The 22,984-nt window shown below is 42.6% G+C and overlaps 1 protein-coding gene across 3 annotated transcripts; it reads right to left on the reverse strand.

Annotated features, from left to right (window-relative positions):
• Positions 1–263: 263 nt before the first annotated feature.
• ENTPD4 (ectonucleoside triphosphate diphosphohydrolase 4) lies at positions 264–21,519 on the reverse strand. Of its 3 annotated transcripts, none has more exons than XM_081890967.1 (14): positions 21,391–21,519; positions 20,174–20,282; positions 18,605–18,726; positions 16,649–16,828; positions 16,218–16,423; positions 14,294–14,444; positions 14,096–14,199; positions 11,413–11,472; positions 10,461–10,591; positions 7,584–7,750; positions 6,131–6,455; positions 4,441–4,526; positions 2,691–2,852; positions 264–2,186 (listed from the first exon to the last, which is right to left on the reverse strand). In XM_081890967.1, exons 3-14 carry the CDS (start codon positions 18,610–18,612, stop codon positions 1,958–1,960), a joined length of 1,809 nt encoding a protein of 602 aa, XP_081747093.1. In that variant the 5' UTR covers positions 18,613–18,726; positions 20,174–20,282; positions 21,391–21,519; the 3' UTR covers positions 264–1,957. The 3 variants fall into 3 exon arrangements, with proteins under 3 accessions (XP_081747093.1, XP_081747094.1, XP_081747092.1); XM_081890968.1 differs by having other exon boundaries at positions 10,437–10,591; positions 18,609–18,726; positions 21,391–21,518; XM_081890966.1 differs by having other exon boundaries at positions 10,437–10,591; positions 21,391–21,518.
• Between the last annotated feature and the right edge of the window lie 1,465 nt (positions 21,520–22,984).

Genomic DNA, 22,984 nt, shown 5'->3' on the forward strand with positions numbered 1-22,984 from the left:
CCCCTCCTTAAATAGATGCTCCCTGACCAGAGCGCACATGGGGGATTCCAGTCAAAAGATTATAATTAATTTAAAATGTATCCTCCCACTCCAACTTCACAAGTCTGGAAGAGATTCTAATAAGTCAGATTAGATTCTAATAAAGTAGGCTAGTCTCTCTCTCTCTCTCTCTCTCTCTCTCTCTCTCTCTCTCTCTCTCTCTCTCACACACACACACACACACACCACACACCCCTTCATGCATGAGTGAAACCAGATGCTGCTTTCTAAGATGATAAAGCTTGTATTTATGAGATGTTCACACAAATGCCACTTTAAATTATCAACATGTTCTTTCAAGTAAAAAACAGTTTCTATAGCCAGAAATAAGGACATGACAGCATACATGTTATCTTTCCAGCACGCGTCCAAGCAGTGTTTCAGTCTCACTCAATTATTTGCTGCTACAAAAGGATCAATAATTACTGCCAGGCCCAAAGACTGAAAGCCACACACATATTAACTCTCTGCTGCAGCACAGATAGTGCTACCAAGCACACCAGGTGGACTGCAGGCAAGGCCAACTGTGCCACGTTATGAGTGCATTTCCCAACACCAGTACATTACAATGGCTAGCCAGGTTTGCTCCATCACAATATTGCAAGAATACTGTACATCACAACGTTAACAAACTGAAGAACCCTCTTTACAGGGGGCGGCTCAGAACCTCAAGATCTATTGCCCTGGTCAGCATATTTTACAAAATGTTTTTTAAAGACATTTAAACAGAGCAAGGGCTTCAAGAGCAGCCATATTGGCACTGTTCACTGAAACACTCACAGGCAAGCCAAGACACCAAAAAAAGGCTCTTTAACACCCTCATTCCTAGCGTGGACAGCAGCAGAGGACTGGGTGGAGGCCTCGTCTTGCAATGTGCATTTGCTTACAGTGGCGAAGAGTTTATGAATCCTGCTGCTGACTCTCACTTTGCGCAATTCTCCCTGGGTGCTGGTTCCTCTGTGCAGACACAGCAAGCAGCTTAAGAGCACCAAGGGAGAGTTCTGTTAAAGCCTATGTTGCTGTTCACACCAGGAATGAATAGATTAAAGAACCCTTTGTCTGATGTCAGTGTGGCTCTGGGGCATACGGAGTGTGTGGATCTTACGGACAAATGAGATATCCTTAAGGCTCCAATGGAGAGCCTCCAGCCCATGGGCTCAATTAAGTCTACCGGGCCATTTCAGCTGGGCTTACCTGCCCAACACTAAACATCATATGAGTTACAGCCAAAAGGGGGTTTCAGGCATTGTCCATCAGCTGCCTGTCAGGATGGGCTGTGCATAGCACTCTGCAAGCCCTGACATTCAACTGATAAGTCTGTGCTTTGCAGGCTGTGCTTCTGCCCACAGTCTGATTTCAAACCATGCAGGCAAAAACGGGTCACCCAATGTCACTGTGGGCACGAGAGGTGCGGGAAGATAATGGTCTGGCCAGCCAGCCCCATCCAGCTCCCCAGCCCTGCCTTACAGGATGGATTATTGGTTAATAAGATTTCCCTCACATCCACAGGAACTTTTTATGAGCTGGCTTACCAGATATTGAGAGAACAATCACAGTAGTTGTGTACAGAACAGTGGAGAACAGACTAGTTTGCTTCTTTCCCATTTATTTATTTACTGGCATTAAGTCTTCCCTGCCCCACCCTTTTTGTTCCTCCCTCCACAACATCTCCCCTCAATGTCAAAGTGCATTTACTTTTAAGGTATGAGTTTTTAAAATAATTTTGGCTGATATTCCCTCAGTCTAGCCAAGCGGAGCTGACCCTGCCTCACCCCTCAGTTTTCCAGGTACAGGTGACCTCTTGATTCCACCACCACAGCAAGAGACTTGGGCAACGGTTTCTAGGGATGAGAAAAGAACCCTGAGGCAAAAATGATGGCTTTTTCTTTAGCAAGTCCTAAGACCAGTGTTCAGCAGCTTATAAGGCTCCTGGGATCTTCTGTGGCGGGAGGCCTTCCTCGATCCAGAGGGAAGGGGACGGGCCGCTGTGTAGCATTCGCCGGTGAATCCGTCGCAATCGCAACAGGTACAGCAGGATGGACAGCAGCACAACAAAGAAGCAGGCAAAGAATAGGTAATGGTTGTAAACAAAGGAGAAGCTGCGCCAATGGGAGTGATTGCCTCGGAAATTCTCCTGCTGGATGTCCCTGGGAAAACAGAACAAAATTATTAGCGTGAAAGAAATCTTACAGCAACCCACACCTCAGCAAGTCAGCCTCTGCAAGGGTGGGAGAGATGCCAGAAGAAAGCTGAGAGGGCTGATTTTCAAGTGGGAAGAGCCCCTAAACTACCCCTTAGAACTTTATGGGGGGGGGGGAAGTTGTGATGTCAGCGGCTGTAACACTAATGTCATCTTCCTCTTAGACCAATTCCTTTCATCCTCTCAAACCTATCTGAATGCCTAGCAACCCAACAGCAAAGGCTGCTGTGCTGGTCTCGAGGAACAGGGCACACAGAGGTGAACAACAACTAGTGTTTACCATTCCATTCGTCCTCTATTCCCACCATCTGGTGGGCAACTCACTAGCTCTACATGATGCTCAGAAAGCATCACAGATGCAAAGTTTTCTGGAGAAAATTATCCACTGAAAGGGTTGTGACTGGTGACTGGCTCTTTTTGAACACCACACTTAAGAAAAGCGAAGCCATACCTCAAAGGCAAGAATCGTGTTCGATAGAGAATGGCCCCCAACGTCCATTGCACCTCTTTGTCATAGACCTGCAGTGCAGTTTTTAAGTTGCCATAGTTTACAGGAAAAGAGAAACCGTTGTGAAACACTTCATACATCCAGGCTGACTTAAAGCATTGATACCTACAAAGAATAAACATTAAGAAGTCAACTTCTGCTGTTTTTAAACAGAAGCAGAACTCGTTAAGACATAAAAAGCACAGCCTAAAAAGAATAACTGAATTCCCTTGGTCTTGTGCATTTACATATAATTGCATATTCAAGAGCACACTTTCTACTTAAACTTACACAGACATTCTCTAGATTGCAGCCAACAAATGAGGCACTTATATTGAATAGATTATTAAGTTTTGCTATGACAGAGGGAGTGCATCTGCTCCAGCAGGCTTGAACATTAAACCCAAGAGATAAAAAGGTGGGATGAAAGCTTAAGTATTGGCTACTTTAACAAGCCTTTCTCATGTTAATTTTCTGTAATTAATAGACAGCATTATTGGACTTTCCAGGAATAGATAAGGTAAAAGGTAAAGGACCCCTGGATGGTTAAGCCCAGTCAAAGGCGACTGGGCTCATCCCGCTTCAGGCCGAGGGAGTCGGCATTGTCCACAGACAGGTTTCCGGGTCATGTGGCCAGAATGACTAAACTGCTTATGGCGCAACGGTGTATCGGAAGCCAGAGCGCACGGAAATGCCGTCTACCTTCCTGCCACAGTGGTACCTATTTATCTACTTGCACTGGCGTGCTTTCGAACTGCTAGGTTGGCAGAAGCTGGGACAGAGCAACAGGAGCTCACCCTGCCCCGTGGATTCAAACCACTGACCTTCTGATCAGCAAGCCCAAGAGGCCCAGTGGTTTAGACCACAGTGCTACCCACTCCATCTTTCCAGGAATAGCAGCATTTAACAGATCTGGCACTGCGGATCCGAAAAGTATAAGCCTTTTTCACTAATCAGTCACCTTCGGGAACACTAAGATATGATTCATAAACTCACTGGATCATTACTCTCCTCCCGAGATGGAGGACGTCCCCACACTACTCCTCCAACATGGAGGTAAGAGCTTGTGTGAACCACCAGATGTGCAATGTGATTTTATGGAAGCCCAGCTTATGTGGGGGAAGACCGAAGTTCACGGATCAGGCATTTGCATTACAGTCATACCTCATGTTGTGTTCCACTCATTACCGACTTTCATCTTATGAACGCGGCAAACCCGTAAGTGTATACTTCCAGGTTTGCCGCCCGCGCATGCGCAGAAGTGATCTTCGTGCATGCACAGAAGTATTTGATTGCGCTGTGCACATGCGCAGAAGAGGTGCTCAAGTTGTGGACTTTTCGGGGTGTGAACAGCAACTAGAGGTACGACTGTACTAACCGGCTTGTGTAGGAGGTCAGCCCCATTGTGGGGTGGGTCTCTCTCCTCCACCACATGGGAACTGCAACAGTCCTAGTGGTTGTTTGCACTGTTATACGAAATAGCTATAAATGTATATCATCCGTTACATGCTTATGAAACTGTACTCGGTACTCAACCACAGTTCCAAAAAACTCTGCAGTTTATGACTAGTAGTTCAGATGGCAAGAATGAATGCTTCTGGGCCTCCTTGAAGTGTTTCCTTCTAGGAACTACCGGTACAATTTGTTCTCAGCTCTTCTCTCCCCAGGAAGGATGCTCAAGCAGATCCAGCTATGAGAGAATATGAACACTCACTTCAATCGATGAAGGTCTGCATGCGAGGCATAAAGACCACGGTCCAAACGTTCCCTTAGGACTGACCACTTTGTTGCACAATAATCCTGAAAAAGAAACACAAAGAATGTAAATATCTACATTTTGAAGGCAATGTGAAAATATTATATAGAAAATATTATACATTTTTGGAGGCAAGGAATGTAATGAAATATTGGGGGCTAAGAAAATTGAGGGCTATTGCATTAACCAGAGAAGCAGCGCAGCATATTGGACAGAGTGTCCAACCTCAATTAGGAAGAGCAGGTTTAAATCCCCTCACCATGGGAAAATGCACTATGGTCCAGTCACCGTCTCTCATCCTGACCAACCCCAACATTATTGCAAGGATAAAATAGAACGGCAGGGAGATATTTCTGTATTTATCTATCCTTTATCTCATAGAATTTTTATCCCAATCATCTACAAATCTCAGGGTTACAAAAACTTAAAAACAGTAATATATCCATATTTAATAAACAAGAGCTGGTAAAAATATGATTAAAACTATTAACATATATCCCAAACTGCCTAAGTACTTAAAACTAACTAGGAGCGGACTAATAATCCCCCAAATGTCTGTGCAATCAAACAGGTATTTGTCAGGCACCAAAATGCCAAATGTGTCTGGCATACTTCATCCACAACTGGGCCAAAGCGATTGCCCATGGTGGTGGGACAACAAAAAGGGCCTCTCTGCCTTGGTCTAAGGAACTGGGGTGGCTAATTAAGGGAGATGCATTATTTCAGATATCTGAGCTCACCAGAAGATGGACCTAAATATTAACAACATTTTATACAGCAATTTTACATGCAAATTGCTTCATAATCAGTGGTTCTTGAAGCCACTCTACAATGTTGTTAGCTTTTTTTGAAATACTGTACACTAAAGCATATGGGAGCAAAGTTAGTGACACAGCAAATGCTATGCCAGACTGGAGAGAATGAGTATACAGGAAGGAAAGAGTAGGAAAAAGGTTTTTTTGGTAAGGCATCCAACCTTCACTTGTTTTTACTTTCCTATTTTACAGACAGGAAAACTTAAGGCTGGGAGACAGTATCTTGCCCTAGGTCTGTAACCAATACAGATACAAACTAAGGTAACAAGCGTTGTCTCTATTGTCCTTTCTGGTACCAACTGAAGACCTTCCTTTTTCAAAAATCCTTTTAAGTGAATATTCCCATCTCAGTTTGTATCTGTATTGGTTAGGAAATCTTTCTTATTGATGGGTTTATTGTCGATTGCTTTGGAATGTTTCATGGAAAGCAATTTGTAAATGAAATAAATATACCTATATAGCAGAATGTTACCTTAATGATAGAAACTTAGGACTCTAAGAACCAAAACTCTTCAACATCAATCAGTACTCATGTACATGTGTGATAAAGAGTAGCATTAATTTTATTATATTTTGCCCTGCCCTCCTTTCAAGGAACACAGGGTCATATAAAAAGCACACTCTCTCTCTTACACACACACACCCCACCACCACCACTGCCAATTTCACTTTCACAACAACCATCTGAGGCTGGTTAGGCTGAGAGAAAAGTGATTGGCCCAAGATCACCAAATTAACTTTGTGGGTTCACTGAGATGATCCCTAGCCTCCCAGGCCCTTGGTCTGACAATCTAGCTGCCCCTTCACCACCCAAAAGCAGAGGGACCTTTTACCTTTGCAGCTTTAATAAACTTAGCAGCAATGTACTCTCCTCCCATCCGCAATACATCCTCGGTACAGTAATAGAACTCTGAGAACCCATAGAACTCGCTGTTCTCAAAGTGCACAGGAGGTTGATAAATGCCATTCAAAGAAGTCTGTGTCTCATTTGTCTTATTCATGAAAGGCTGAATAACATCACGGCACAAGTGAAAATCTCCTGTCCCTCGAAGATGCATCTTCTGCCCATTCTGCTGGATTTCATCCTCAGCATCCAAAGGCAGGCAAGGGTCTAAATAGGGGGTATCAGAAGTCATACCAATCTGTCTGCCTAGAAGCCTGCAAAAAAGATTGAGCAAAGTTACATGTGCAAAAACCGTTTACAGGATACCAGATCGCTCTGCCTTGGAGAGTGGTCCCACCTAGCGCTGTGTCAGGTGGGCAGGCACAAATTGGGGAAAGCAACACAATGGCAAAATCTGTGACTTCTAGTAGGCCTGTGGTGGTCAATGCACTACAACATCCTTAACAGAGGACCATTCCACCTGTGCTTAACATCCCTGACAGACAACCATCCCACCCGTGGAGGGCCCACCACTCCCTGAGGCAGGCTGTTCCAGTGCCACACAGCTCCTCTCATGAGAAAGCTTTTTCTAATGTTCCTCTTGCATGGATATGCGATCGGGACGCTGGTCAGCAGGGCTTGCTGGCAGTCCAGAGGGTGGTAACCTGAGAACAGGGTCTTTTCTGTGGTGGCTCCCCACTTCTGGACTGCCCGCTCCAGGGAGGCTCACCTGGCACCTTCATGGCATAGTTAAGCACTAGGCAAAAGCATTTCTCTATAACCAGGCTTTGGCTGAGTAAACATTATACAGCCTTTTAAATCTGTTTTGTGGGAGAGGGGTTATTGGTTTGTTTTTGTTTGTTATATATTTTGTGTTCTCATTTTGTGAACCGCCCTGTGAAGGGCAGTATATACAAACTGAGTAAATGGCAATATTAATCATAATGATGGCTGGGAGATAAGTCAGATAAGGAAGGGCTAGGGAGACACGTAGCAGTTAAGAGTGAGGCTTCCACGTTCCTTGGAACTGAGGTGTGAGGAAAGGGGTGGGGGCAGAGTGAACCTGACTGGAGTTCCAGTTGAGCCAAAGCCCTCCAGGGAGAGGGTGCTGGGAAGGAGCTTATAGAATCATAGTATTGGAAGGGACCTTCATGGTCATCTAGTCCAACCACCTGCAATGCAGGAATCTCAACTAAAGCATCCACCTTCTACTTAACAATCTCTAATGAAGAAGAGTCCACCACCTTCCGAGGGCGTCTGTCCCACTGTCAAATAGCTCTTACCTACATGATTACTGCAACCATCTGAAGATGTGCCCATCTCACTGGGGAAGATTTAAATGTTGACATGTACAGGAGGGAAATCATTTGGATCTGGAAATCAAGTTAAGCATAGAATATTACCTGTTTCTAAATACTGTGGTGGTAAATATGCTGTCTGCATATCTCTGCCGGGCAGCATTTCCACCAAAGCCAAGGAAAGTTGCCACATAAACTCGGTACACATGTTCAGTTTGGTGAGCATCACACCCTAGATTAAACTCTGCAAGTAGGTTCTTGGCCACCTCCTCCTGCAGATCCCAAAACACGAGATTAAAGAGGCATGAACAGCTCTGCTTTGTGTTGTGTAACACTTAACTCTGAATAGAGGGAAGTTATTTCAAATCTGCAGCTCTCTAAACATTTTCACAAGAACTTTCTCTAGAGGAACTCTTTGTACTTAATACCCAAGTGTCAAAGCGGGGGACCTCCAGATGCAGTTGGACTACAACTCCCATCATGTCTGGCAATCAAACATGCTGGTTGGGGCTGACAGGAGTTGCAGTTGATTAACATTTGGAGAGCACCACATTGGGTACCCCTTGCTAAAGAAAGTGGCACCAACACCCAAAACTCTGCTAGTTGACCAAATCTGCACAATTTATGATCCAAACTGATTGCAGCCACCCATGGGGGAACTGTACATGTTTTTATATTTACCCGTTAACTCTTGCCTCTTCTTTTCCTTCCCTCCCTTTGACATCTTTACCACATATAAAGTATAAATTACTGAAGGCAAGGGGCAGATATATTAACTTCTGAATGTCCTGGAATTATTACTCCCTCCATGGGACAGAGAAATCTTTGAGGAACATGCATTGGGGGCAGAAGAAACGTAACCTGGCGCAAACACCACTTAATAGCCCTAGAGGTTAGTCTCTAGAGCAAAGTCCAGCAAAACCTCCTTTCCTGAATTACTTTTGAAATTACTACAGAGACTATTTCTACAGAGGCATTCTCTGTCTTTTGGTTAAAATGTTCACGTGAAATATGACCTGCCAGTTGGCTTAAGAGGACACATCATTAAGAGGCTGAAACAAATAAAGGATGAAGCGTGTTTAAGTAATTTATCAAATAAAGTTATCTACAGCTGGGAGGTTCTCCATTTCTGAGAGGTTTTCATTTTACTGTGATCTATTTTCAACCCTCCATCTCACTGATTAATGTGTTGCTTGAAAAGCGGAGCTACATGGCTGCCTATGGGACTGAAATGTTAGGAATGCACTGCTTGACTCTTAAGATAGGCAAGAACCGTGTGGATTTCTGAGAGTGCACCGTGGATGCTGAATTTTAAACTATTTTAAAGCACATACCAATAGCAAACTTAGTTGGTCTCTAAGCAGCTACTGGAAGGATTTTTTTAAAAAATAAATAAATCATTAGCTGTCAATGCCATGCAGCAATTATTCCAAAAGCAACTGTTAGAAATTAAAGTGGAGATGAGTAAAATGGTTTTACAAATTGTATTTTGTAAAGGCGAGGCTGGAGAAGTTACAGAATACTTGGAGAAAATACTGGAGAACTGCCAGAAAAGGAGAACGGAATGGTAAAATTGGAGACAATAGAGGATGAAATCCAGAGAATATCCACACAGATGCCTGAAGGAGTGAAATAGCCAAATGCTGGAGTTATGATGTTGGAGGTGGTGGTGGTGTGCATAGATGGAGAAACTAAGAGATATCCTGAACTGGAAGAGATAGAGTTGAGAAAGGAATGTGATTGAAACTGGAAGAAAAAGCTACTATGTCTCCTGCAACATTTTTGGAAAAATAATGGAAGAGGAGAAAAATTCTATTAAAAATAAGGATTGACAACCAATAGCTACAAGGAAATGGGATTAGAAGATATGAATTTGGGAGTGGATTAATGACTATATAAGAACTAAATATTTATGGACTGTTGTGTTAATACATAACCATAGTGAAGAAATTCTGGAACGAATAAGGACTGAATGTTTCTTAAAATTGGAGGGAACGTTGTGATGTTGGACTAGAGGAGGACTATTGTTGACTCTTACAGATAATAATAATCAAAGAACCTCCTTTGGACTTCTTGCAGCGAAAGAAATGAACAGGAGAGTCCCAGATGGAAAACTAGAAAAAAGCCCTTAGCAGAGGAAGGAACAGCTGGATACTACTCTAGATTGAACATCTGACTGTTTTGAAGAACTATTGTATATATAACTGACAGATGGATAGTTTGAAGTCCTTTTTATTTTTCATTTCCACTTTATTCTTTTCTTTAATATTCTTATTTGTTTTCTTTCCTTTTTCTTTCTGCTTTGCTTTGGTCTTTTGTATTATTTGTGGCTCTCTATTCAGGGTTAAAGAGGGGCTAACATGCCAATGATGGTTATTGATAATTGACAAAAGAACCTGCATGAGGCAGGGAAGAGAATCTCCCAGGTGAGAGCTGGGATGGTTCACGTGTCTCTGTGTGTGACAAGTTAAGATTTATCTGTGAAAGAGAACTTCGTATTCTTTTTTCTTTCTTTTTTATGTTTATGTTTTTGTTTAGATTAGTTGGTTTTTATTGCAATGTATTAGGAAAGGTCTGAATAAAACTTTATAAAAACAAGCCAACAAACCAAAATAAATAACACCCACAATCCATATACCACCGCATATCCCCACCAGAAGTGTCACAATTTAAATGGCACAATTCAAAATGGGGGTTAAACACCAGGAAAAGTTAACGGTTGTGTAGCATAAATTCAAGGACATTTGTATTAAACTGACTGATGAAATGAATCATGTACAGGCAGACTGCTTAGCTGATGGACATCAAGATGCAACCTCCTCTCGTCTTGGGGTGAAGATGTCACGTAGGGAAGCACAGAACTCATAACACGCAAAAGAAAAATAAATCAATGGTATATGGGTTAAAACACAGGAAAAAAACAAAAGGAAAAGAAGGAAAATTTGTACAGATAATAACCTGCTGTGAAGAGGCAAAGCTTACAGTTTTAGGGACTTCGTATGCTATTTGAGTTGACACACCACCCATGTCAAGTATACCCACAGTCCTCTTTCGAAGAATGGCTTCCTTGTTTTCACTGCCAGGAATATGCACCTCCACTACAGCATCATCCTCTGAAAGACAAGACGTGAAGGATGTTGAGATGGGGGGCAAACCCTTCTGAGGATCTGAATTTCAAACATAGCTTGCTACAACGTAGCAATGGCAACCCTGCATTGGCAGCCTAATGCCAAGAGTTTGCTAGGCTGCAGAGTTGACAAAAACATGCAATTCTTGGTATAACGCTTCTTGAGGAGGACTCTCCGTAAGCTCTCTGAGCATAGTGCCCCAATAATCCCACATGACAGCCATAATGACAAGAGTCCTGGAAGGTAATAGGAAAGTTAGCTTGTGGTGGGAGAAAATATGTGCTATATATTTTAACAGTATTAGGAAAGAAGCTTGGAGTAAAACAGGAAATGTTGCAATGTCATTCTAAAGTAGGCAAATTTAGAATGACTTGTATAGTTTTCAAAAATGGTAACACAGAGCTGGGAAAGATACAGAAAATAGCAATGAAAATAATACAGTATGGGGTTGAAGCACTTATTCAAAGTCGCCTCCATACCTCTCAAAAGCTAATGTTTTTTGGACTGCCTGGTGCATGTGTGTGTATACACACACACAAACACACACACACACACACACACACAGCCTTGTTAAAACTTCTGTAGCTGAAAATATTTAGGGTATTGTTTTATGCCTTCTGTTCTCTAATAGACACACATATTTTTAGACTCTACATCTTTATTATGGATCAGAATCCACCAAGCACAGCTGCTGGTCAACTTTTATTCACAGCTGCTGAAGGATATTGTCCACTAGCAACAGCCATCGGACCATCAACACCATTTCTCCCTTTGGTGGCTACATAGAGTGCTATTAAGACACTTGCCATCATCGGTATGCTCAAATCTTCCAAGGACAAAGTTGATTCCAATCCATGCATATACTCCTAGAAAATTTAAGAGAACAATTTTAAGTCTTAAAAGTTATTGAGCTGCACCTTTAAAAATAGTAAACTTAATTAAAACAGTATTATAACAAGGGCCCAACGAGACTTGCCCTTGCCCAGTCGCTTTCACCCCAGGAAACCAGATCTTTACCACTGAATCGGAGCAAATGCCAATCAGGTTTACTCTGGATTGATGTTTGCTGCAGTTTATTGCTAAAGAGCGGGTTTTCTGGAGGAAAATGGCAGGGGAAGGGTAAAACTGCATTCTAGGCACTGGACAACTACAAGTCTGGATAAGCCCCAATAAACTTGAGTTGTATGGAAAACTACTTTCCTTTTTAAAAAAATTATCCAGACATGCTACTTCTCAGGTAGATGGTTAAAAAAAAGAAAAACAACAATTCCTCACTGGCCACAATGATGTGTGAAAAAAACAGAAAATTCCAGCCTCTCCAAGACCTTCTAAAAATCTATGTACAGTCATACCTTGGCTCTCAAACAGAATGCATTCCAGGAGTTCATTCGACTCCCGGAACAGTTAAAAAATCAAGGCAAGGCTTCCGAATGGCTGCAGGAGCGGAAGCCATGCTGGACATTCAGCTTCTGAAAATCATTCGAAAATGGGAACACTCACTTTCGGGTTTTGATCATTCGGGAGCTGATTTGTTCGGGAGCCAATGCATTTGAGAGGTACGACTGTATGAAAGTGCTCTGCCCAGCAATTCCAAATGTTGCCACCAGAGTGTGCTCTTGCAGCTTTATAGTAAAGGTAAAGGTAAAGGGACCCCTGACCATTAGGTCCAGTCATGGCTGACTCTGGGGTTGCGGCGCTCATCTCACTCTATAGGCCGAGGGAGCCGGCGTTTGTCTGCAAACAGCTTCCAGGTCATGTGGCCAGCATGGTGAACCAGAGCAGCGCACAGAAACACCGTTTACCTTCCCGCCGGAACGGTATCTATTTATCTACTTGCACTTTGACGTGCTTTCGAACTGCTAGGTGGGCAGGAGCTGGGACCGAGCAACGGGAGCTCACCCCATCGCAGGGATTTGAACCCTCGACCTTCTGATCAGCAAGTCCTAGGCTCTGTGGTTTAACCCACAGCGCCACCTGCGTCCCTCCAGCTTTATAGTACAAGCCTGCCAATGAACAGCTATACATAACAGAACACGATGGCTTAGCTAAAATGGGCGTGGGGACTCTGTGGCCCTCTAGATGTTGTTGGGACTCCAATTTTCATCATCCCCAGAAGGATGATAGGAGTTGTAGTGCAACATCTTCTCGAGGGCCACAAGGCACAGGAACTATGACGAGGGGAAAGAGGTGTATTGCTGGAAAAAACAAACAAGGGATAAAGAAAGGCTTACAAAAAAATAAAGATTCCAGTATCTGTGATGTGTGCAGTGAATTAAGCAGTCAGCTAAGCAGACAAAGAAACACCTGATGACTTATTTATGTTTTTCATCAAGTTTTTATGCCAATTTTCTTCTTGCATTTTGTACTCTGCCTTGATTTTTTTAAAAAAAATCAAAATATAGAATATAAATATATAAATTTAAGAAAATAAGAGAAATCAAACTAAGGATGCTACAAGAAATACAGGTGAGTTGCAAAAAGGGCATTTCACACAATGTACCATAATTGTATTTGAAAATAATGGAGACATTTAATGGTAAAAGACATTTAATGGTAAAAGGACCCCTGACCGTTAAGTCCAGTTGCAGACAACTCTGGGGTTGTGGTGCTCATCTCGCTTTACTGGCTGCGGAAGCCGGTGTTTGTCCGCAGACCACAGACAGCTTCCAGGTCATGTGGACAGCATGACCAAGCCGCTTCTGCCGAACCAGAGCAGCACACGGAAACGCTGTTTACCTTCCCGCCGGAGCAGTACCTATTTATCTACTTGCACTTGAGGTGCTTTCAAATTGCTAGGTGGGCAGGAGCTGGGACCAAGCAACAGGAGCTCATCCTATCGTGGGGATTCGAACAGCCGCCCTTCTGATCGGCAAGCCCTAGGCTCTGTGGTTTAGAGACCACAGTGCCACCCACGTCACATTTAGAATCTGCTTTATTCAGATCAACTGCTGACATTCCACTGATGAATCCCCAATAAAGCCCTTTCTCAGCCTCTCTTGATACTGCACAAATCCAGCCGATTTTACTCTTATATCATGCAGGGAAGACTTCTCATCCATTCATTCTCCTTCCCACCAAATATATTCTACCTAGAAAACCAAGCACCAAACCAACACCCTCAAATACCTAACCCTGCTACATCCCTGGAGATTTTTTTAAATTTATAGTAGAGAGGAAATGTGGCAATCTAAGGAGCCCCTGCCCCTTCAAAATTAACTTCCAATTTGCCTGTGTTGTTTGCTTCTTAAAATTGGAGTGACCTGGTATCGACACAATCTGGTTGTACGCTAACTAGGTATATAGACATCCTGGAAAGGGACATATCTCTGCTCTCCTCATTCTGTGTTGTGATCCACAGCATCTCTTACAATTGTGTTTCTTGTAGCAGTTCTTTGTCACCCACTGAAGGGGACCTGCTCCCTGGACAGACATTCCATCAGTTTAGTGAATGTGGTTTCAAACTTGTCTTTTTCAAAAGCAGTTCCTTACCTTCTTGCTTTCCTGAAATAACCTCAGCATGCGAGTCCGAAAACAGAAAATCAAAATGCACTGGGATATCAGTTAGCAGGTCTTCTAGTATTGCCTTTTGCTGGCTGCAAGATTCCAAATATGTTTAAAATACAAATAAACCCCTAACATACTCAATTCTCTGTATTAAACTGTAATAGAAAAAAGATATTCAGTCACCTCTCTGGTAAGATTCTCATCCCTGCTGTACAAAGGATATACAGAGGTGTTTCTTTATGTTTTGCACGGGGTACATGTGCAGCAGCAAAGCTCAGAAGTGGGAAAATATAGTCACTGACTTTTTCAGGAGAGGTAGCAAATTCTGAAATGCCTAAAAAAAGCAGTGGAGATACATATGAGTATATATGCATACAGCAGAAAGTGGGAGAGTCCAACATACAAAAAAACCCTTATTATTTCAAAGAGTTTCTGATTGTAAGAGTTGGAAGCTGAATAACCTGTTTGCTTTTTTGGCAAATTTTGTGGGTAACATTCAGTATGCCAATCCAATTAAAGACAAAATACTGCCTGAGCAAAAGGATCTACTAGCCACTATAATTCATGTGGCCATAACTTTTACTACAAAAGTGATTTCTTGGTTTTAAAAAAGCCTGTTTCTGGAAAGGTCAAGACTGTTGTTGAAAAAACCCACGATATGTGAGCTGAGATTAGTAACATTATCTAGGCAAAAGGTAAAATACCTTGGCTCCCATGCTACAAAGCTTGTACAGTGGTGCCTCGCAAGATGAAATTAATTCGTTCCGCGAGTTGTGTCGTCTAGTGATTTTTTCGTCTTGCGGAGCGCGGATTCGCTGGGTATTAACGGCTTTAAGAAAAAGGAAGCAAACTCGCAAGACGTTTTCGTCTTGCGAAGCAAGCCCATAGGGAAAATCGTCTTGCGAAGCAACGCAAAAAGCAAAAAACCCTTTTGTCTTGCGCATTTTTCATCTTGTGAGGCATTCATCTTGAGAGGTACTACTGTATTAGAATGGACCTTGGAATATGTTTTATTAGAGCATAAATGGTATATATAACTGGAGTCTATATAATGGCCATACAACCAAATGGAGGAGAAAGGCCCCAAGACATCAAATAATCATTCCATCTATTTGAAGGGAGGCATACACAGTATGTTTGAATGCCAGGGAAAAGGCCATATTACAGGTACTTGAATGATGCATCTTTCAATTTATGTGTCAGGAAAAGCATACGGCTTGAAGTTTAATATAGCATCCTGAAGTTTGCAGTTTGAATAGAACTGGTCCACGGATTCCAGATCCTTAAAAGCATTTCACTCATTCTGGAAAACAGTACATTTCACAGGTGGTTTTTTTAGTGTTCTCCAATTTTTTTCTATTTTATTTTTTTTCAAATTGGAAGTAAGTTTCACTAAACAGAGTCTTGTGCCTGAGTACAAATGCCTACGGGTATTCCCTGTAAATTTCATAAATATGCCAAATAGCATAATTTCACATGCTATATTGGCATTTTAGGCTACAGCAGTATTTTTTTTAGTAAATATTGCATATAAACACAGTTCATTGATGAAAAGAAAAGTATGACTTGATCATATTTATTCACATAAAAAATAAGGACACTGAACAGATGCCACAGATCGAGTCTGACAACAAATAAAATCTAAACATAACATGTCAACTTCTATTTATATACCACCTTTTTATATATATATACTCAAGGAAGCTTCCATGAAACAGTCACTGTTAGCTGACGTAACTACCAATAGGTCCTTCCTCAATTAGTTTTTCTAAAGTTATATCCTTCCAGTTTACTGCATAGGCCAACCAGTGCTGAATTTCAAACCACAGAGAAACAACTTTTTGTTTTTATGTTACAATAAAAAGAATGAGGTGAAGGAGGTTAGAATGAAATCAAAACCCTTGGCTATATGGACTGACTTCCAAGTAAACATGGGCAGAATTGGCCTGCACATATCATCCCAAGTAAAACAGGGATAAAACACAATGAAACATTTAATAAAATGAAACTGCTACATTTTTATAAATTACCATTCCTTTTAAGACATGCTGCTAAGCTATGGCGGGGAGGGGGGGCGGGCGACAAGTTATGGCCTGTTCTCCAATACCTGGTTTAATTTTCATAACCACTGGTTTGCTGTTTTTGTCCCTCATTTGTTTGATGTCCAGCAAATCATGCGGGTTGCCATTGTGCCTCGGCCACCAATACACAAAGATCCTAGATCCACTGCTACCACAGTCCACCATAATACCATAGTTCAACTTGGGATTGTTGGTATCTGTAGCTTCTGTGTCGGTTACTCGAGCAAGATACCTGGAAGAGAGCATCAAAGTGTTGTTTAGCAGCAAATTTCACTGAAACCAGTGGGACTGAGCTTAAAGAGTCAACAAGCATAAGATCTCACTGCAAATTGCATTCAATTTATAGGGACTTAGAAGCACATTTAAAAGCAAAAACAACTATTTGTTACTTGTGTTGTTCTCAGATGTAAACAAACACTTTTGGAATATGTATTTTTGTCTTACAGGATGTTCTTACCTGTGCAGCTTTTTGTCCCTGTAGCCATATTTTACAATAGAATAGTACAGCAAGAAAAACGCAGCAGCGAGCAACCCAATGACAATAATCTGCCGTAACGTGGTGTTCAATATTCGTGGACACCCTACTGGGGAAATGCTGAAGTGCCAAGAAGCAGGAAACAGACAAGAAACACTGATCCTGAAATTTAGAAAACAAAAAGATAGCCTGTCTGAAAAGGTACCTTACTACAGTATACTCACTGACACACAAAGGATCCAGTCACTGGATCCCAAATGTTCTAAGCCAGAAAATATTTCATAGTGAATTTAAGTAGATTGTAAACTCTTCAAATAGATGATTCTGCAGTTTCAAGAACTGAAGGAAGACTCCAAAAGTTACATTACTAACTCTTAATTCCTAGATTTAAAATGCTTCCCTACACTTTGTATGTATTTAGAAGATGTATACCTTGTCCTCCTATTGCAGTCATGATGCTCAATTACAATAATTCTAAAACATCAATATCATCACTATTGACACTAAAGCAACAATCCAATATTAAGAACATTGATATGCTTAAGTAGATGAGTAAATGCAAGCTAAGTTTGCATAGCCCCCAACACTGCTATGAACACAAGTAGCTGCCTGGGGACAGAGGAGTGAAGCCACGAGGGTGGAGACTGCTGGGAGGAAGAAGAGATGATCAGGGGATATGGCTTAGTCACACAAAATAGTATATGTGGTCAGAAATTTCAGCTCCCACAGTGTAGCCTTCTAAGACACTGCTATATTCAAGAGTTTGTGTACTGTAGTTTCTGCTGTAAGTCAAGCAGAGCTTATTAGATGACCCTAGGGAAAGCCAAAATCCTCATATCTCAGACTCCAGGACTACAACATGAGGGGTACTACATTTATGGTATAGAGTTGCAGTAGTTAGAGATGGAATCTTCAATTCATTCATCAGTTAGATTAACTTAAGCAATTAAATGCATTTTGATTTACTAAAAGATGCCCCAATTTAATCAAGCTTTTCATTTCAGTTTGAATAAAATTACTTTTTTAATTGTGGAAGCAAGAACAAATCTTCTTGTGTGAGAAAGGGCAATGCTTCCTTTATGATGCTGCTTGCTACAGGTGTGCAACATTTTTTCAAAGAACACTTTTAATTTATCACAATCTCTCAAATGCATATCTTATCAATTCATTTTTAAAGAGTTAAGTAGATAACAAACCTGGTAAAATATTTTAAAAATAATTTATAAATGTGCTGTTATTTCCAAACACCATTTACCCACTTTTCCAATTTCTATGCAATGCCACTGTGAGTCCTTTCCATTTAAGTCAATTTCAAGTACTCACTGCAGAATGCCCTTTGGCATCTAGTTGGCCAGTGTGAGAACAGAGTGCTAGACTAGAATGGCCTTTAGTCTCATTCAGCAGAGCTCCTTTTGTGTTTTATATTTCTTCATGTGCAATGGAAATTCAGCACCTTTTGTTATTTATTTATTATTTGTACCTATTTGTATCTTGTATAGTTCAGTATTCAGCTGTAACAGTTTACAGTGGTACCTCGGGTTACAGACGCTTCAGGTTACATGCGCTTCAGGTTACAGACTCCGCTAACTCAGAAATAGTACCTCAGGTTAAGAACTTTGCTTCAGGATGAGAACAAAAATCGTGCAGCAGCAGCGCAGCGGCAGCAGGAGGTCCCATTAGCTAAAGTGGTGCTTCAGGTTAAGAACAGTTTCAGGTTAAGAACGGACCTCCAGAATGAATTAAGTTCTTAACCCGAGGTAGCACTGTACTTGTTAACAATGTGAGGTGTTTTGTCTCCAACTGTACCTTCATCAATAAAAATAGTACAGGAAGTGTCAAAATTAAGGGAGCCCAAAGTCAAATAGACTTTTAAGTCTGTTTCATCCCCATCAAGCACTCAGCTTATTCCTTTCACCCCGACAGTATTCAGATACTTACCTACCCATTTCAGAACAGTTTGATCAGGCAAGGTACAGTAAGAGAGACTTCTATTGTCAGCCAAATGTTACAGATTCATAAGACACAAACATAATCCCCAGGACCAATGGTACAAATAGGAACTGAAAAGAAAAGATTGCAGTGATATTAAAAAGATGGTACTTTTATTCAGATCCAACATCTGTTGAGCACAAAAACTAAACCAATGTAACAAATTATTAGCAATGATCCCTCATCTATATCCTACCCTTCTTTCAAAAAGTACAGGATGGTGTGCATGGGACTGTCCTATTTTAACCACACAACAATGTTGTTGGGCTAAGGATAGTGAAGGCCTCTCAGATACATCTCCAGCAACTCCATTCACCAAACCATACTGTGTGAGGACATGGCAATATGAAATACACGTTCTGAGGTCGTCAATTCATCTCTCATATCTGAAGCAAGTGCACTAACACAGTTACTCACAAATTGGAGATACAGGCAATTTTATTATTATTAAATTTATATCTCACTCTTCCTTCCGAAGAGGCCCAGGGCTAGCTTACACTACTTCCACTGAAGCTAGCAGAGCAATGTGTGCATGCACACGAAAGCTCATACCAAGAACTAACTTAGTTGGTCTTTAAGGTGCTACTTAACTGAATGCAGTCTGATGCTTGATGACCTTCCAGCATTCATTTGCTGAAATTCATCTTCTGTATCAGTGCAATTTGATGCTGAAGCAAGCAACAAAACTGCTAGCTCCAGCTATAAATAACCAGCAGAACACACTGTATTTTAAATAACATTTCAAAACACAAAAACCCGCATTATACAATCAAGGCTTTAACTGCAATAAGATTTCAAGTCTTATTACCTAGTTAATCCCTACTTTCTAAACAGAATTTGAAGCAATCGGCAGGGTGTGTGTAAAGAATATATATGATTACAACTTTACAAACTAGAACCTTGAATCAGAAACAAATTGGCTGCTAGCAGATGCAACACTATCAAAATATGTTCAAAAAACCCATTTCATGCATGTATGAGAATTGCCTGACATCACTATGACATCAGTTGAAGCATTTTCTTTTGCCCACATTGTTTGATTTCAAATTGCATGGTCAAAGGCACAGATTTTGATGGTGTCACTCAACACACTGATTGGCAGAACCTGCGAACCTTGCTTTCAGCATAGATCAATTGCACTCAGAAGCTCTGTTTGGGAGCTGCCATGTGGAACAAATCCCAGCAGGCTTGCCTTTGGGGCAACATTTTAAAGGTACCACATACAAAATTTGCCTGCCAAAGAATATTTAGAGGAGAATTTTAAGGCTTCCAACTATTTTTCTGCAACTGTGTTTTACCTGTTCCACACCTGATGTCATATGCGGCATCAGGTACGGGGCAGGTGGAGAAATGGTCTCATGGGCCAGAGGTTTCCCAACATTGTTGAAGGCATTAATGCAGACTCTGCAGTCTTATTATGAGTAACTTCCACTTAACAATTTATGGTTTGAAATGGAACTCCAAGTGTGTGTGTTCCAAATTATGACACCGCAACATGAAATACTTATAATTACTTACCTCTGAAACATTGTGACCTTCCGGCAAACTATGCCAGCTATTTAATACAAATTACATATCTTAATAGTTCCATGCAAAGAATGCTGGAAGAAGCCATATCATGCAGAAACTAAACGGAGAATAGAAGAAAAAACAAGATATTAAAATGGGATTTTCATTAAAATCAGCAGATCTGCTGAACTTAAAAACCAAGTTACACTGTCAGTATAATACCCTGTTGCTAGGTTACATTTAACAGCACAATGAAGCAAGTAGATCCCAGACTTGAAAGTATGGGGGCCTATGAGGAAGAAAATATGCAAAAAGGTTCATCTTTCACCTCAGGATTAAAGAATACTTCGTTTTTATTACATGTCTGCATGTTATGTAATACATGGGCTTCTATGCTTTAAGTTTAAGACATTAAGAATTACCTTGGCTGCATCTAACTAAAGTCCCTTGGCTGAAGCATACCCCTGCTAGCCCCTTTTTTTGCTAAACTACAAAGCTCCCAATGTTGCAACTTTTCGAACTAGGGGAGCTGATGCAGCAGCTGGATAATATGCCCTTTTCTGCACTTGGTTCTTTCCACATAACAAGCATGAGATTTTTAGGAAGCTGACGACTATAGCACAGGGACAGGGGACCTATAGCCCTCAAGGTGCTGCTGAACCACAACTCCCATAATCCCTGAGTACTGGCTATGGGGCTGATAACAGCCCAACAACATCTGGAGGGTGACAGGATCCAGCCCAGCACACAGTTTCCAATAGCCAGCCAGCTGTGGGAAGCTGCTACACACACTGCACGAGTCACCGCAGTTTATACGAACGCTTCTCTCGGTTTACCCCTTAGACCAGCCTGGCCCGGGACAGCCATTCAAACACAGGGCTTTCCTCCGCCGCCGCCGCCGCCGCTGGAACGAGGGGCGCCGTCCACAGCACGGCTTTCCCGCAGCTCCGCCGCCGCCGCCGCCGAGGCCCAGTTACCGGCGCATCGGGGCTCCGCCGTGGGCCCCACACCGAACCCTCGTTCTCCTCAAAAATGGCTCGGACAGGCTCCTCCCCCGCCGCCGCCGCCGCCGGGAACCTGCCCTTCCTCCCTCGCCTCTTCAGACCCGGCGGAAGGGAAGCCCGCGGCGGCGGCGCCACTGGGCGCGAAGGAATTACCCGGGAGTCCGAGCTGGCGGCGCAACATACGCGCGCGCGCGCTGCCCTCCCCTCCCCGCCAAAATTCACCTCAGCCGCCGCCTCTGCGGCTTCTCCGGGCCGCTCGCCGGGCGCCGGGCGCATAGCGACACCTCAGCCAACCTCCACTTCCGGGTCTCGGAGGACCGGGCGTCGGAAGTGACGTCAAATGCGATAGCCGAACGGGGTGGGAAGCAAGAGCCGCCTCAACGGTGGAGTTGCCGGATGAAGCAGCGCACACTTCCGGTGTAAACATAGATCTACAAACACAAAGAAAAGGAAGCGGGGAATCTCTTTCATTTATCACATTGATATACCGAGATGGCGACTGGCCACGGGCGCTCCTTTCGCAGGGCATCATGGGAGTCTGGCTCGGCGCAGGGGGTGATGGGACTTTGGCTTTGCCTCCGCTGCTTTAAGCCGTGGATCGGGCCCTGGCGGCTCAGGAACCGAGGAGGAGGAGGAGGAGCAAGGCTTTCCCCGCCTGCTCGGGCGCCGCCGCAAGGCTCCCTTCGAATGCATTTGCCGCAGCTTTCCCTTCCGTGCAGGGATAGGAAGGAATCGACGCGCGAATGCAATTGGGGGAATTTACTTTTTTTTTCCAGGAAGGAGGGAAAAAAGGAGGGGACACCCGGATTTGAACCGGGGACCTCTTGATCTGCAGTCAAATGCTCTACCACTGAGCTATATCCCTTGGCCTGTGGGTGCTGAAGAGCTAGTAAGGATAGTTGTGACATCTAGTTCTTCCATCATTTCACCTCCAGCCTCTTCCAGTAATAAACTGATTGGCTGTTGTTGTCGTGGTATTCCCTGGCTAACTATAATCATGCTTAATTTTGTATTCTGCACAATAAGTAAGTGCTTTGCTTTCTTCTGTGTTATGGGGGTAGAGCATTTGACTAAGGAACCCCCCTCCTCAAGTAAGGCTTTTAAGTCTATATAGAATCTAAAATTACTTGACTGCACTGCTGATCACCCCATAAATAACCCAGTGTTTTCTTTAAAGGACAGTGCTGTAGTGGTGTTGCAGCATGGGCTGTGAGGAGAACTTAGTCCCCATTCAAAAACAAGTGTCCCCTCATTTTTAGCTGAGAGGTAGAGTGCATACACCAAGAAGATCATGATGAAGCAGAGAACTCATTCTTCCTTTGATTTGATTTTGTATTCTGTGTGATAGGTTGGATTATTTTTGTTTATATTTGTGTATAACTCAATAAACATATAACTGATGATGGGAAAAGGTCCCTAGTTCAAATCCTGGCATCTACTCATAGGGAAGGAGCTCCATAGTAGAGTATTCACAGAGAGCTACTGTTGGGGAAGGCGGACCAGCAGTCTGACGCTCTGTGCAACTTCACGTGTCTGCGAATCTCTTCCTCAACCTAGTACCCTCCAAGAGTTTTTGGATTCCTGCATTGCACGGGGTTGAACTAGATAACCCATGGGGTCCCTTCCAGCTCTACAGTTCTATGATTCTCCTATCATTTCTGAACTCCTGTCGGCCTTTGGTTAACTGGAAGGCACCAGGCTGGGGAAGACCATAAGGAGAGTTTGTCTTACAAGTCTGCTTTAAAAATGTACTGCTGCTGATATGCAGCCTTACTGCATCCAATGCTGCAGGATGGTTTGCATCCGTCTAATAAGC

Source organism: Podarcis melisellensis (genome assembly GCF_964234715.1).
Source record: "Podarcis melisellensis genome assembly, chromosome: 15".
Lineage (NCBI taxonomy): Eukaryota > Metazoa > Chordata > Lepidosauria > Squamata > Lacertidae > Podarcis > Podarcis melisellensis.